Below are 17,378 nucleotides of genomic sequence, written 5' to 3'. Positions count from 1 at the left end.
TAAGCATGATTCCAAGAGAGAAAGGAGAGCAAAGCAAAATGTTGAAAAGAAGTAAGTATGCATTACTAAAAAGTAATAATGTATTTGTAGTATATTACAGAGATAAAAAACCTTATTAAAATCCTTTTACTTACAGATTAGTATCCAATATGTTGACAGAAGGACAAACAGAGCAATTTCACATTACAAAGGAATATGATGACTATACATCATTTCACAATGAAAAACAATGAACAGAAAGTAGGAAAGAACATACTAACAAGCTCAGACATATTTTCAAATATGCTGCATTTAATGCAATCCAAAGACTAGCAACACTTGCGATGCTGTGACAACAAGCCACTGCCATCCGTGAAACAGTTAAAGCATTTGGCATTGATTATTCAGTGACTGAAAGCAGGCAAACAAATAACGCAACAAATGGCTAATGTATTCATAATAACATACAACAGAATAATCTTCCCACCACAAATTCTTCCCTTATATTGAAAGAATTATGGCACATGAACTGGAAGGGCACAACGTGCTTACAGTATTAAATATTAGGATATTTACTTTGGCACAAAATTTGTGTTTCAACCAAATGAGGATGCTCCTAAATACACATCCTTAACCAGGTAAAGCAGAACATTTCAAAGTCAGTGTGTCTACATGAATATAAAACTTTTGCAGCTTTATTCCTTCAGAAACAAGCACAAAGACAGAGAACAATCATTTCCAAACTTAGAATGCTCCAGGGAAAGTGCAGAGAGAAATTCACATTTTATTTCCTAAAAACAACTTTTAAAAAATTCATTTTAAAAGACAAGACCTATCTTTCACTTCCTTCTATCTCATGAAGAATGTTGACAGTCAGCAAGTCTCCAGCTGGAGCTTCCTGATGAGCAGACAGGCTTTATTAACCGCATCCTGAGCTGGTCAGGCGTCAGTGCAGGAAGGCCAGCAGGAGCGAACACAACTTTTACTGCCCCGTGGTCAACTTTACTTATCCTGTTCAGAACGACCTGGGGTGGGTCCCTTCCAAGTCAACCTTTTACCATCATTAACACGATTATTCCACAAGTTAATGGAATTAAGGTATAAGCAAAATCACATGAAAACTTAAGTGTGTGTATTTGTGAAGACCAAGAGAAAGTAGGGGGTGGGATATACAGTGCCACACAACAGGCATTTGGCTGTCTGTATATAGGTAAATTTTAAGTAATTTTTTTTCTTCTTGTTTGTTTTCTGACATGGATCTGATGCAGCTTAAGCTATTCTCAAACGCACTATGCAGCTGAGGCTGACCTTGAACTCCTGATTTTCCTGTTCTATCTCCCACCCAAGTGCTGGAATTGTAGGTGTATATCACCTTGCCCATCTGTATATATATTTGTGTAACCCAACAAAGCCTTGACCTCACCGCTATCCCTTGCCTCAGCCCCCAGGCGCTGGAATGACAAGCACGAGTCATCACTTTAGCCACTTTCCCAGCAGCATAATAGCTCCAGCTACGATGTTGTCCTAGATTGCAGTTTGCCTTCCAAAAGAATGCTTCATTTATTATTGCACACTCTTTGATACTTAAATAAACCAAGCAATCTGCTACAAAGGGTCTCTCATGTCAGCCAACAGAGAAAAGTTAAAAACTAGCTCTTATGTCTGTATGTGTGAAAGCAAACACTAGGTCAATTCTCTTGATAGGGATCATGACGCACAGCTAGTAATTACCAGGCTGGGATGCTCCAAGTGTCAACTGTCAGGTAATCTGCTTTCTGCTTTTCTTTAGTTCTAAGTAGCATGGATATCTGATTTGCCTTTGGCTTTAAGTCCAACCATAATTGGGCTGAGCATGTCTTTTCGCTTTACCTCTTTCTGAACATCCTTTGCTTGGTTTTCAGCCTTACTGAGAAGAGTTTTTAAGTCAGCCGAGTCACGAAGATGTTGCTCTTTCAAGGATCCCACTTGATTCTCGAGCTCTTTCCTCGTCATCTGCAGGATGCTGAGGTCACTCGTGAGCTCCAGACTCTGCTTCTGAGAACTGCAATATAAACACGGTCAGTCATTCACAGCAGACAGTGGACACAGAGAAAGCCCAGGATCTCAGCATTTCACTAGGTGGGAGGGAGTGTATTTCACAGCAGAAAAAAATGGTACAAAAAAAGTAAAATAATTTCAGTAAGGAAAAGGCATTAAGACACTTCAAAAAAAAATCCATTGAAGTTTAAAGCTGTATCCTTTCAAATATACATAAAAGTAGAAATTTTATAAATAGAAGAAAATGACTAATTATACTTTGGGAGTTTTCTTTGTTTTTGTTTCATTTTCTTGTTTTGAGACAGGGTCATACTGTTTAGTTTTGGCTGGCCTGGACCTTCCTTTGTAGACCAGGTGGGTCTTGAACTCGAAGAGATCTGCCTGCCTTTGTCTCTCAAATGCTGGGATTAAAGATATGGCACCCCCATGCCTGGTCCTAATTACATACTTTAGTATACCAAATTATCTTTACTAATTGTATTATAAATACATATTTCAACTATGTTACAAGAGTAAAGACTCAAAAAGAGAATGGGGTCAGAAATCTGCAGCTTAGGCATCACTGCTAACTCACACAAACCTGCTCAAATGAAAAGTGCCATCACATGGGGAGACTGGGAGGGGGAACCTGAATTGTGGACTATGGACCTGGTCACTTAGCTGGGACACCTTATTCTCTGAAGAAATATTTCCCGAGCTCTCAGATGCGCACAAGCAGCAAATATCAAGGGGAGGGGGTCTCTGGGTCTACTAATGTCAAATATCTACCTTTGTACTGGCTGTTTTATGTCATCTTGACACAACCTAGACTCATCTGGGAAGAGGGAGCCTTAGTTGAGGAATGGTCCTGCCAGACTGGCTTGTGGGGTGTTTTTTTGATTGATGATTGATGTGGGAGGGCTCAGTCCACGTGAGTGGTGCCAACCCTGGGCAAGTGGTCCTGGGTTATTCAAGAAAAAGCCAATAAGCATTGATCCTCCTTGGCCTCTTCTTCAGTTCATGCCTCTAGGTTCCTACTCTGACTTCCTTCAGAGATGGTCTGTGACCCGAGAGTTACAAGGCCCTTTCCTCTCCAAGGTTCTTTGAGCATGGTGTTTTATCACAGCAATAGAAACCCTAAGACAACATCTGAAGCTATTTTCTAGCTTTAATTACATGACTATTTTTATAATTTGCTATTAAAAATAATGGACACACGAGGAAAGTAACTTGATATGAATAAACATCAATGCCTTTTTCAGAAACTGGGTAGAGCATGGGGTTAACATAATCAAGACTCTGGGTTCAATCTCCAGTATGAAAAATGGTAATAATCCCTTGTTTTCAATTCTTTGACAACAGTGAGAAAAAAAAAAAGACCTGCCTGGCTTAGAGAAAAGTTAGCTCCCACAAATAGTTAAATAATATAAGATTTTTAGGGTTGGAGAGATGGCACTAGTTGCTCTTCCAGAGGCCCTGTGCTTGAGCCTCCGCATTCACACTGTAGTTCACAACCATTTGTAACTACATTGTCCTCTTCTGACTTCTGCAGGCAATGCATGCACATGGTGTACATGAACACAGGCAACAAAACACCCACACACATAAAACATCTTTTTAAATGTCAGATTTTCAAAGTTATATCCTTCAGAACAGAACTTAATCACATCCAATACTACAAACAAAGAACTACAGAGCGTTTATTTCATTCTGCTTATACAATGGGCGGATTTTGTTTTGTTTTTTTGAGCCTGGGTTTCTCCGTAGCTTTGGAGCCTGTTCTGGAACTCTCTCTGCAGACCAGGCTGGCCTTGAATTCAGAGATCTGCCTGTCTCTGCTTTCTGGGTGCTGGGATTAAAGGCATGCCACCACCACCTGGCAATGGGAAGATTCTTAAGGATGGGTCTGATAGTATCAGGTCAATAAACATAACACTAAAGGGCCTTCTAAAGAGAAGCTTAGCAAATAAATTTAGAGTACTCGGGCAGAAATGTCCAGAAAGTAGAATTAATATATCTCATGTACTTTATGTGAGTGTAACAGATGACTAGAGTAATGATATGTATTAATACAGTGTACCGTTCTAGAACCCACTGTTTTGTTTTGGTTGGTTTGTGAGATGGGTGTCTCACAAGGGATTCTCCCTGCCTTAGCATCCCACACAGTTGGTACTCCAGACAAGCAGCAAATACCCAACTGGAGTCTAACATTTGAAGTCATAGGCTTCTACTCACATGCAATCTGTAAATGTTATTTTGAACATTTAAGCAACATTAACACAATTTAAAAAGAATAGTTCTTTAACAGTCTGCTAGATTTTAGTTAATCACATCTCAAAAATGAGAGATCAGAAGGTTCAGAATCTTTAAAATATCTATACTTAGAAAACAAGAACTAGACTGGGTGTGGTGACACACAACTAAAATCTCAGGACTGAGGAAGCTAAAACAGGCTCTCAAATTCAAGCCCAACCTGGGCTACCTAAGGAAATTCTGTCTCAAAACAAACAAACAATAAAAATACCAAATTAAATAAATTCACCTAAAAAACTAATATGTTGTAAACGTAAAGAACTTGAATATCTGCATGATTGATTTACAGGGAGGCTGAGGCAGGAGGACTGCGGTGGACAGCCTGGCCACACAGCCTGGGCCACACAGTAAAGCCTCAGGCCAGTAGAGACTACAATATAAAACAAACAAAACAACAACAACAACAACAAAAACAAGCTGGGTGGAGTAGTCAATGCCTATAGTCATAACACTTGGTAGACTAAAACCAAAGTTAGGAGTTTAGGGCTAACCTTGACTACATAGCAGATTCAGCATAAGTTTGGGCTACATGAGACCCTATTTCAAAGTACTAACAAATAAACAAAACCAACTTCTTTACATGTGCTGCCACACAGGTAATCAATGCACACACATATAAGCATATGTGTACATACGGTGGGCCTTTATTTTGTCCTTTTCCTATTTTAGGCACTGCTTTGACTGACTTTTTTTATGTTATAAGTAAACATTTGTTTTATTCATTAATTATCACCACATATTCAAAATGTAATATACATAAAATACATGAAAGAACTGAGCAAAGTAATGGCATTAGAAAGGAAAAGTCAGCTGCTGGAGAGACGGCTCAGTGGTTAAGAGCACTGGCTGGTGTTCCAGAGGACCCGGGTTTGGGTCCCAGTCCCTCATGACAGCCACTCCAGTTCCAGGAAGTGACGATAGCTCTATAGACTCCAGTACTACATGCGCAGGCACCACATATGCGTGGTACTCTTACTTATATACAGGCAAAACACATACACACATAAAATAAAAACATAAAATCTTTAAAGAGATGAAAATCAAAGTGCTTTATGGATCCTTATGCTGAGGTTCACAACATTATAATGAAGTGCTGTAGAGAATAAACCAGCAGATCTAGTTCCTTCGGGCATTTCCTTACTGATGTTAGGAGGGGTGAGAAGTAGAGATAAGGCTGCCAATGTGTAGAGGTAAAAAGGACACTGAACTGCTGGTTGTCTGGCCTCTGTCTCCCAAGTAGTGCTGGGATCATGGGGTGTGCCACCATATAGATTAATTCCTCTCTGTGTGTGTGTCCTATGTATATGTATCAAGGTATGTGTTCTATGTGTGTTTGTACATGTATATATACAGTGTATGCCTCTATTCCTGCATACAGGCAGATTAAAATCAGTGTCGGACGTCTTCTAGGGGTCTTCTAGGGACAAGGTGTTATTGAACCTGGAGCTTCCTTTATCGGCTAGACAGGCTCAGCAAGTCATGGGTCCTATGTTATTCTCTCGAAATCTCTCTATCATCTCCCTCCCTTAAGCTAGGAATAGAACCCATGGCCTCAAGTCCTCTAGATTGCTAGACATTCCTACTCACAGCCTGTGTGATTAGAAGCTAAATTTATCCCTCCTGAGGTAAATTCTTTGTTACAGATCACTGCTCTCACTAAAGATGAGTGGAGTGAAAGAACAGCCATTTTACATGTGAAATGTACTGTCATTTTGTTAACTGGGAAACTTCTGGTTTGGATCTGTGCTTGTGAGAAATGGTACAATAGGGCCTCTAATTGGATCTGAATTTGAGGGTATTCCAAAAGGAGTGTGCTTATAGGATATGGTGATAAAATGGAATGAAACAATGTAATACTTGCCATGCTTAATTTGTCAAATAACCAGTTTGGCTGAACATCTGACTCCAAAATATCTAAGTATGAAAATTTAATTTTCATAAAAATTAAAAGCAAATATCTTTAAGTTAAGGGAAATTCTTACATACTTGTGCAATTCTTTTTCTTGCCGCTGCAGTTCTGACGACAATAAAACATTTTCCTTTTTTAGAGAACGGCATTCAGTTTCCAGTACATTCCACTCCTTTTTCAACTTCTCTAGTTCACCTAAAAGAGCCACAAAACGTATTTGTTAATATAGAAACCAAAACACACTGTATTCAAAGGAGACAGAGTAACACTTCAGAGAACACATGTCTCCTCTTAAGAGCAGGTAGGTTTTTACAGGGCAGTCTTTGATTCCTATCACTTTGCTTCTATAGCTCAAAGAGATGCCATCACCTTAAAAACAGGTGTTTCTTTTCCTACTTTACCGTGCTTGTTCGTTTGTTTGTTTATGGGCTAGGAGATTACTGTGTAGCCCAGACTGGCTGGGAAGGCTCCATGTAGACCAGGATGGCCGCAAACTCATAGCACACCACCTGCCTCTGCCTCCTGAGCAACGGCATTAAGTGTTCCACTATGCCTGACTGCTTCATTGTTTTAAGACAATGTTAATGTTTGTCTGTTTTTGACATACACTCTCAAGATATAACCCAGGCAGGCTTTAAACTCACAATCCGCTGGTCTCTACTTTCTAGGTGCTGGGATTATGGTTATATACCACTATTATGACATATACTCCTCAATAGCATTATAAAGTATTAATAGTATGTGCCTGTAAAAATACACTTATCACAGAACCTGTAGATCTGCCCAATGTACCTACAGCCCTACCACAGAAGCCCTGGTTTACATAGTTACCTTCTATCAAAGTGAAATCACTGCTACCATGAGTTAGGAGCTAGCAGATGTGGGCTGGGACAACATGGATTGAGGGCCACCCCCTCCTATTCCTTGAAAGCAAGAGTTAGGAGCTTTAAGCCTGAGCACGCACTCACCTTGCAACCTTGTTGTCTCTTCTCTCTGCTGGTCTTCACACTGCTGACATCTAAGCTGGAAACTGTTCTGTAAAGTGGTGATTTCTATCTCATACTCTGACGCTGTTTTCCTCCAGCTCTCAAGTTCCGCTCTCACCTTCTTAAGCTCTTCTTGTAAAGAAGTAAAGTCAGTGTCCCGCTCAGAAGCAGTCTTTGCTGCTGCTTGATGAAGGAGCAAAATCTCATCTTGGGCATTAAGCAATTTATCTCTCGTGCTGGAGATTTCAGTGTCCTTTTCCTCTTGGAGATTCTCCATATCCACATGCAACCTCTGTAGCTGGACTGTGAAAGTGTATTATCTATATTACCTATCTTTTCTTAGGTCACAGAATTAAGAACAAAACTACAACACATTACAGGACACAGCTAGTATGCAGCCTGTCAGAGCTGTTTGATGAAATTACACAAGCAATTTATGTTAGACACATAAAATGCCAAAATACAGAAGCAAATGGGGAAAGCCAAAAGCTAAAGTAAATTTTATTTTCCCCACAGAGATGAGGATGAGACTTATGTTAATATTTTGGTATTTATTCTCTTTGTTTTTCCAGTGCCTTCATATAGATAGAAAAACAAACATTAAGTAGAAAGGGATGCTATATATGTTTGTATGTAATATATATTTTTCTGTCCTCTTGCTGAAGAAAATATTTTGGGTAAGGGAGTGAGACAAAGTTTTATTTAATTAAGGAAAAACCTCAAATTCATTATATAGCTGAGATGGGTCTTGAACTCATAATCTTGCTGCCTCATCTCTTGAATGCCAATATCACAGGCATGCACCACCACAGTTAGCATCACTCCTGCCTTTCTGACTCCACAGTATAAACAATGGGTTCCTGGACAATCCCTTCCTTTCATCTCCTTTAAAGGAAAATTGTCCAGGAGCCCAGTATGACGGTTTCTAGGGAAGAACCAGAGCCATGACAGCTGAGGACTCTCTGCAATCTCACTTTCACTCCTTTCCAATCACTGAACCCTAGAATAATCATAGCCCTCTCTAACAGTCTTGGGATACCCCATACCTTGGAGAACCTGTATTTGTTTAGCAGATTCCTCAACTTGATTTCGATAGGCTTTACGTTCTTCTTCCAAAAGAGCTAAAAAGCAAAAACAAAATAAAAAAAAGAGCATCTAATATTGTAAGTCGATGAAAAGCATTCACAGGTGCACAGCTAGAAATTCCTCCAAGTTTTCTATTTATAGTTTATTGAAACACACAAGAGTTAGGTGATAAGTTTATCAGTATTAGTCACCAAGATTTTAGCAACACAAAACAATAATTAATAAGTAAGGAAAGGAAACAGTCTCAGAAGATTCCAGCTTCTTCTTGGCACTTCAGTTGTTTCTCTGCTCAGGAAAGTCAACTATGAAACCTAAGGATGCCACAAGAATCCATGAGATCTTAGGCTTTCTGAGATTTTCATTGCCAAGGGCAAATACCAGAATGCTAAGGAAGCATAAGCTCCAGAGAACAGCGTGGTCCCCACTGGCCAATGATTACCAGATACATGAGCCACAAGGAGGGAAATGACAAACATGAGAAGATTCTTCCTTCCTTCCTTTCTTTCATATTTCGTTTTTGAGGGAGTCTATCTACCCAGGCTGGCATTAAACTTGAGCTCAGCTCGGAAGATTCTACACCTCAAACCTTACCCACTACCTCATGCCCCGCCCCTAAGTGAGCACTATTAGGTATGGTTCAATTTATGGGTTTCTTCCACGTCTTGTGCTGCACTGACTGACTGGGCATCTCACATCCAAAAAACAAATAAACAAAAAAAAAAAAAACCCCTGAAATCTGGAATGGTATGAAATCTGAAACTTTTGACCCAAGCATTCCAGATAAGGGACATTAACTATGGAGGAGTCTTTTGTTGGTAAAGCGTGGGTTTTTTTTGTTTTTTTTTTTTGTGGGTGAGTGGGGGTGGATGAGGTAGAGATAGGGTTTCTCTGTGTAGCCCTGGCTGTCCTGGAATTCACTCTAGACCAGTTTGGTTGGCTTCCAGGCAGCTGAGATGAAAGGCTTGCACTACCACTGCCCCAGTTCTCATCTTAATATCTGAAATGGAAGCTTAGAAGGTTGAGTGGACGACCGAGAACTAGCGTAGCAAAGCCCTGGTTCTGGAGACCCTGCAGTGCCCTCTGGGTTCTGAGTTTTGTGACTTCAAATCACACTCTGCTGCTTTCACAGGCCCCCACAGAGTTGCAGAGATCTTGATCTCACCTTGAAGTTCAAAGCATTTTTGTTTACTTGCTCTAGCTAGATCCTGGGCTTCGAGCAATTCTTTTCGAAGATGCTGAATTTCCTGTTTGGCCTCAGTTTCTGACTGTGTACCCTGCAAGTCATCTGACAAAAACATGTTTATTTTAAAGACAAGTGTTAGTACTGCATTATAATTTCTATAGTTAAAGTCTGGCATTCTTTTTCATGTTTAGACACACAGAGCTAATCATAAAGCACAACTGAGTTAAATAAAATTTAGAAGCAAATTAGAGTAAGCTTATTAGTTATTTTTACCTTCAACAACATAGAGTTAACATGGATACCAGTACTCTAAAATACAGAAATTAACATATATTGTACTGACGTACAGCTCCTGTAAAACCTGAAATTTGGTGAGATAGGCATAACACTCTTTTCCATTTTCCATCAATTTTCAAATTACATTTACTATTACTATTGTTGTTGTTCCTCTCTCTCTCTCTCTCTCTCTCTCTCTCTCTCTCTCTCTCTCTCTCTCTCTGTGACATGCACATGCACGCCGCAGTACATATGTAGAGGTCAGAAGACAACATAAGGAAGGAAGCTTTTCTGCTCCATAGGGGTCCCAGGGATTGAACTCAGGTCATCAGCCTTGGCAGCAAGTTCCTAATTTACCATGGGAACCTTCTTTCCAGATCTTTCACCATCAATCTTGAAATTTAACAATAAGACAAAAAAACTTTATTTGGAACTTAAATAAAAATGGAAAAAGAAAAGAAATTCTTCAACAAAGAAATGAAGACTAGCAAGGCTCAGCAGGTAGAGGCATTTCTAAACAGACACAAGAATCTCTCTGTTCAGGGTCAGGCAGTGGTGGCGCATGCCTTTAATCCCAGAACTCGGGAGGCAGAGGCAGGCAGATCTCTGTGAGTTTGAGGCCAGCCTGGTCTACAAGAGCTAGTTCCAGGACAGGCTCCAAAGCCACAGAGAAACCCTGTCTTGAAAACCAAAAAACAAAACAAACAAACAAACAAAAAAAGAACCTGTGTTCAACCCAGGAATAGCAGGAGGGACAGACTCCCTAAGAGTTGTCCTGTTAATCCACATGCATGCCTCTCCCCTTTTCATTCCCAACAAATAAATAAACTAACTAAAAACAACAACAACAACAACAAAAACAAAAAAACAACCTCTGGATTTTTGGGTTTGCTTGTTTTGGTGTAGGTGTGTTTTTGTGTGTTGTGTGTGTTTGTATTTGTTTTGAAATAGAGCCTCACTCTGTATCTTTGTCTAGTATAAATCTCAGTATGCAAACTAGGCTGGCATCAGATCTACCTGTCTCTGTCTCCTGAATGTTAGGATTAAAGGTGTACCAGCAAAAAAAAAAAAAAAAATCAAAAAAATATAAACATATAGTTTTAAAAATATTATAGCAATGTTACTTGTAGAATACAAACCAAAAATGTGTATGTGTATGTTGTGTGTGTGTCTGTGTATATTTACAGAAGAAGAAACCATTTGAAGGTGGCACAGTAGGAGTGGGAAGGAGGGGACGGTAACGGGGAAACAAAGGTTATAGTTTAACTTTTAAAAATTAAAAAAACAGAACCTGTCACCCCCCCAAAACACAATAAAAACTAAACTGGATGGATGCTCCATTGTATCTAATTTGTACCCAATATCACATCACAGCAGATAAACATTCTTGCTGAATTATTAACGGATAATACCTCAGTGACTTAACTACAATCATTTTACTCCAGCATTAGATCTTGAGTACGCCATTTTCCTAACCTCCCTTCTGGTCACTCTGCTGCTCCTCTTTGCTGTGTTAAAACCTACAGTGGACTGAAAGGTGCCGCAGCAGCTAAAATACAAGATGGGATGTATCAAATCACACAAACACAATCTCTACAATACACACAAAGGACCACATTCAAACTGATCACACTGTCAGTGTGCAAATCCTGCTAAACAACCTGGAGCTGCTTTGTATCAAAGACTAATGAGAAATCCTTTTTGTGCTAAGGTTGACTAAGCATCCGTTTTTCACAAAGTCTGCTGAAAAAAGTGTTTTATTAGTTAGTTTGTTGTGTTTAAGTCTACTCTCACGGTGTCCTACTTTTTCCTAAAAAAAAAAAGGTTTTTAATCAATCTGCTTCACAACCTAGGAAAAGTCTGGTGATGAGCATTGGTTGAAAATGCTAAGAAAAGGGTAAAGGCAAGTCTTCTACAGCCCAACATACTTTCTTTATCTTTTCTTTTATAGGCTGAGTCTGATAATTTACCCTCCTCATCCTTTAAGAGAGAATTCCAAGTTGTGTATGGTAGTGTACCCCTATAATCCCAGCACTCAGAAAGCCGGGGGTACTGCAAGCTTGAGAAACTGTCTCAACTCTTAGTACCCCAGACCAAGACAGAAAATTCTGACAGTTACTGCACCTAATTATACAGATTACAAACCACACCCACACATAATAAAGCACAATTTAAATGTTTGTAGTAAGTTACAGGGAATAAGTCACTTTAGGAATATATAAAACTCTTACAAAGGAAAAATAATAATCACCATTTGAAGTAATAGTGATGATTTCTGGTCAATCTGATAAGCCCTCCTGTTCCTAGTTAAGCACGTGATGACTCAACTCTATTCTCCCTTCTATGTGCACGAGTGTTTCTCCTCCATATGTCCATTCACACCACATTCACACTTGGTGCCCAGAGGACTCAGAAGGGTACTGTGTTCTCTCAAACTAGTTATGAAGAGTTGTAAACCACTATGTAGGTGCGGGAACAAAACTTGAGTCCTCCAGCGCAACAAGTGCTCTTAACCACTGGGTCATTACTCTAGTCTGTTAACATTCTGTTCTTAAAAACTGAGATGCTGTATTGGAACACTGGACTTAACTCCCTAGGTCCAAATGAGAAGCAGAGGGAGGGAGAACGTGAGCAAGGAAGGCAGAACCAGAGGGAACCTTCTGACGATGGATGGAGATAGACCCACATTGGAGCACTGGTCTGAGCCCCCAAGGTCCAAATGAGGAGCAGAAGGAGGGAGAACATGAAAAAGGAAGTCAGGACCGCAAAGGGTGCGTTCACCCACTGATATAAGGGGACTGACTGATCGAATGAGAGCTCACCAAGGCCAGCTGAACTGGGACTGAACGAGCATGTGATCAAACCGGATTCTCTGAATGTGGCTGACATGGGGGCTGACTGAGAAGCCATTTACAATGGCACTGGGTCTTGTTTCGTCTGCATGTACTGGCTTTTTGGGATCCTAGTCTGTTTGGATGCTCACCTTCCTGGACCTGGAGGGAGGGGGGAGGAACTTGGACTTCCCACAGGGCAGGAAACCCTGACTGCTCTTGGGACTGGAGAGGGAGGAGGAGAGGGAGTGGGGGGAGCGGGGGGAGCGGGAGGGTACTGGGAGGAGGGGAGGAAGTGGAAATTCTTATAAATAAATAAATAAATAAGTAAATTAAAAAAAATAAAATAAAAAAAATCTAAAAAAAAAAACCCAAAAAAAACTGAGATGCTGGGTGGTGGTGGCACATACCTTTAATCTAGCACTTGGGAGGTTAGAGGCGGGCAGGTCTCTGTGAGTTCGAGGCCAGCCTGGTCTACAGAGAGATAGTTCCAGGACAGACTCCAAAGCTACACAGACAAACCCTGTCTTGAAAAACAAAAATCAAGTTGCAGGGCAATGAAGAGATGGCTCAGCATTCAGAGTGTGTACTGCTTTGACAGGGGACCAAAGTTCGACTCCAACCACCTACAACAGGCAGCTTACAAACTCCTGTGGCTCCACCTCCAAGGAATCGGATAACCTATTCTAGCCTCCACAGGTCCCTGCACTCAAGTTCACTTACCCCCCCCACATATTTAATTAAAAATAAATCAAAAATAACTTTAAAAAAAATCAAGTTGTAAAATCTTTTTATTTTATTGAGAGGCAGATGGGCCTCTAAATTTGCTACACAGTTGAAGATGGCCTTGAGTTCCTAATTCTCCTGCCTGCCCAAATCTTGATATTACAAGCAGCTTCAAAATCTTTGAACAGCTATTGTTAAAAATACTATTTCATTAACAAAAGTTAGCAACCATGCAGAAATGTAAGGAGAGGGGGAAGGAGAAAGGGAAGAAGAGGGGATGAAAGGAGAGAGAGACAGAGGACTAGTGTGTGTGTGTGAGTGCATGTGTGCATATATGTATGTGTTCATGCATGAGAATGTGCATGGTGTATGGGTATATATGTGTTCATATATGTATATACATGTTTGGATACATGCATGCATACATGTATGTATACTTGTGAATATAGAGACCAGAGGTCAATGTTGCCTTCCTCTATCTATACATACACATAATTAGAAATAAATTAAAATAAATAAAAACATCAATAACAGTTGAATATAATTAACACAATCATAATGTTACTTAAAAATCCAGATTTAGCTGACAAAAAGATTTAAGGGCTTTATATAAAATACCATATAAACTGCAACCTTTGTGAGTGTTTATTACTTAAATTTTCTTCCTTATTTTTTCATGTTCCCATAAAGCACCGAGGTTCTGTTCATCTCTGCCCAGTACCAACTCTTTTGCCTGTTTGTTTAACAGAGCTCCCCTTCCCAGGGCCAGCTTGTTTGTTTACTTGTTTATTTGTTTTGCATGCTGAGAGTCTTGTAAAACCCAGGGCCTTGAGCTGCTGAATGACTTCATTCCTTTTTTCCAGTATCAATAACCTCTTATATAATAATATTTTTGTATTTCTATAAGATTTATAAAATGTGCAGATATTCGTTGGTTTTAATTACTATGATATGAAAACAATCATGCCTTCTCACCCAGGAGTCACCTAGGAGTTGTACAGATAAGTAAGCAAAGGGAACCCATCAGACTAAAGAACACATTGGCTGCCTAGGTTAGCAATCCTCAGGAACTTCCCTGGATTATGGAATTCAGTCAAAACTGGTTCCAGGGACCATGTGATTTCCAGCGTCCATGGAAAAAGAGAAAGAAAGTAAGGATGTCCAGATGAAAGAACACTGGGAGAATCTGAGTCACTCGGATTCCCTCTCTTGCCATGGTTACACAAGTAGCAAACAACAGGGGTCATGCAGGGTAAACTAAGCCTCCTTCCCTCCTATCTCAAAATCCAGAGCCTGGGCTGTGAGGTCCCTTCATGTTCCCACTAGAACAAAAGGCATGTGTCTACAAGAACCTTCTCCAGCTACCGCTGCTGTTCTGCTCCCAGAGAGCTTCCTGCTGACTGGTGCTGGTTCAGCACTGCCCACATACACTGGACTGAAACGCTGTGGAAAGTGAGCAATGAAAACCAGTACATGCTCAGGATGATAGGTTTATCAATAAGTCTTCCCCCAAGACACTTTATTTTTAAATACTTATGTAAATCATTAATATTTCCTATCCACTGTATTCTAAGACTAACTACCAAGAAATAAACATCCTTCCTTTTTGGGGTGAGACACGTTAGCAAGGTTTACCACAGCATCTCAGCCCAGTGAGAAAGAGAGACTCTCCTCCCTGAGGATGAGGCCTAACTGGACACTAAGTCCTCAGCCCTGAAACCACACGCATACAGGCTACACTACACAGACTAAGCAGGTCGCACTCATGTATTCATATATGCACACGTAACAGCAATAAGTAAAGGAAAAGGTGACACGAATGAGAGGGGATGGGTGGAGCATCGAAGGAGGTAGAGGAAAGAGACAGGAAAATAACAAAACTACAAAAGAAAAAGTCTTAGCCCCAAATTTCCCAAAGAGTCTTAAGAACTAAATAATAACCGGGAAATGAGGAAGACCAGCAAAGTTCGAAATTTAAGGACATCTACTGCAATTTGACAGTAGAAAGGATATATAATTCCTTCTAGCCAGCCAAGAGGTTTACCTTATCCTAATTATGTGAAAAATGTGAATATGTTTCTATTAGAAACACAAGGGAAAACACAAACACAACTGCATTTCAGACTCAACAACTCACTGCTGTGTCTTCACTGGCTCAAGTTATCCTGTAATTTAAATGTGTATATGTATGTTTTAGCAAGCATCGGGCACCGACACTTTAAATTTTAATTCCTCCTACTTTAGACAGCTTTAAATCAGTAAACTAAAATGGAAAGCTTCACACCCATATAAAACAGAATTTGTGGCAAAAGGTGAGTCTAATCCTGGTTTAAAATGTTGTGAAAACACATTGAAGTACCTTTTAAAAGAGACACTTTAGCAAGGGGTTCATTTAGGTCTTGCTCATCCATCTGGGCGTCTGTAATGGGGAGAAAGAGAATTACAGAATTTTAAAATCTATCAGCAAATTATCATTATCATAATAAATACAAAATATACATCTTCTATGCTTAGATAGTTGAAACTAGTTTTAACAAAATATCCAGGATTTTATAGAGGGATCTGATAAGTAAAAACAATGCTTTTTCATTAAAAACAAACTCTGAAGTTTCTATGCACAGTAACCAATAAACCTAAGTCGCCAAGAGACTGTTCAGATTGGCAAACACTAGGTTAAAACTCACCTGTAGTGTCGTCACTGCTTTTTTCCTTGCTTGGACTCAGAGTGTCCGATAAGTCAGATTCCTTGGCTCTTGCCTGGTTTTCTATTAGGAAAAGCACAAAAGTCAAAATGTTATTATAATTCAACACTTCTATCAAGAAAACTGCTTTCAGTATGAATGCTCAGAATCTACGCAAAAGAGTGCTAAAAATCAGTTGAGATCAGAGTCTCCTTGTTCTTCACCCCCACCCAAAACGCAACACTGGTTGATTTCTCAGAGTCGCAGCAGATTGTGTTGTGGCTCCTGCCTGCCTGCTATGCTGAGGGCTGGGGCTCTTATTTAAGTCTGTCTACTTATCAGCTGGGAACAAAAATGCAGCAAGCTTTGCTACAGTAATCATGTAAGCACAACAAACGCAGCAAAATTCCCAAGGCAATGAGGACATTGTATGAAGAAGACTGAAGGAAAAGACTGGAAGCTTAACAGTGCAGAGCCACAAAAATCACCCAAAACTCACAATTATAAAAGTTCCCCTTAACATGAGGAGCCCATTTCTAAAGCAAACACAATGAATGGGAACTACAACAAGAAAGGGCGCCTGTTTTAAATGTTCCGGTGGTGTTTTCAAGAGTTAGTCTGCCACATCTGACCGAGTCATTCTAGGCCATTGCTCTCAGTGTCCAATCATAGTCAACAGTTTATTGAAGATGCGAGTGACTAAGTCCCAATCATTATAATAGCACATCTATACATTCTATGGCATTCTTTAGAACAGGGATTTCATAGAAGGTCATTCCCGCAGCCAAAACTCTATACCATCACTTCTAGGAAGCAGCTAAGTTTCATACTGCAAAGTTAGCCCCATATTGATTCCCACAGGAGTTCAGTTATGTAGGCTTCTTTATAGGGCTCTGTATAACAGCTCATTACAGTCTACAGTTCTTTGCTTAAATCGACATTTCCCTAACCACAACAGCCATTTTCCCACGCTGTAAGATATAGCTTTTATCTCATTACTTTAAGAAAACAACTGTTTCTCTAGTATGTTACTTTTTTATTATATCTGCTCTGTTGTGTCACCCCTCCCCCCAGTTGATCATACTCCACTTTCTGGGAATAGATAGTTACTATTTCTCTAATAAGATAATCATATTCATTAAGTATATTACTATCTTCATGATCATAAATAATCATGGCATATATCTGACTGTACCATTTGTGACAATATATATCAAAATTTAAAATATGCAAAACCATGAATTGGAGTGATGGCTCAGCAGTCTAGAGCATTTCCTACTCTTGTAGGGAATCCTGCTTTGGTTCCAGCATCAATAGAGTGGCTCACAACTGACTATATTTCCAAGTTCTGTGGATCAAACACCCCTTGTGGCCTCTGTGGGCACCAGACAC

The 17,378-nt window shown here is 39.9% G+C and overlaps 1 protein-coding gene across 25 annotated transcripts in view; it reads right to left on the bottom strand.

Moving 5' to 3' along the window:
* Positions 1 to 17,378, bottom strand: part of Slmap (sarcolemma associated protein) — a 129,302-nt gene that overhangs the window by 7,432 nt on the left and 104,492 nt on the right. For 15 of the 25 annotated variants that reach the window (XM_048421571.3, XM_048421570.3, XM_048421579.3 and 12 more), the window contains 7 exons: positions 15,990 to 16,070; positions 15,665 to 15,724; positions 9,452 to 9,574; positions 8,250 to 8,324; positions 7,186 to 7,506; positions 6,295 to 6,412; positions 1,849 to 2,020 (listed from right to left, as the gene is read on the bottom strand). In XM_048421571.3, the coding sequence (XP_048277528.3) occupies positions 1,849 to 2,020; positions 6,295 to 6,412; positions 7,186 to 7,506; positions 8,250 to 8,324; positions 9,452 to 9,574; positions 15,665 to 15,724; positions 15,990 to 16,070 (950 nt within the window). The remainder of the gene's footprint in view (positions 1 to 1,848; positions 2,021 to 6,294; positions 6,413 to 7,185; positions 7,507 to 8,249; positions 8,325 to 9,451; positions 9,575 to 15,664; positions 15,725 to 15,989; positions 16,071 to 17,378) is intronic. The other 10 variants (XM_048421586.3, XM_048421585.3, XM_048421591.3 and 7 more) reach the window with 1 other exon arrangement.

The sequence above is a fragment of the Myodes glareolus genome, chromosome 5, assembly GCF_982192425.1.
Source record: "Myodes glareolus chromosome 5, mMyoGla1.1, whole genome shotgun sequence".
NCBI lineage: Eukaryota > Metazoa > Chordata > Mammalia > Rodentia > Cricetidae > Myodes > Myodes glareolus.
This window is presented reverse-complemented; position numbering and strand designations above follow the sequence as displayed.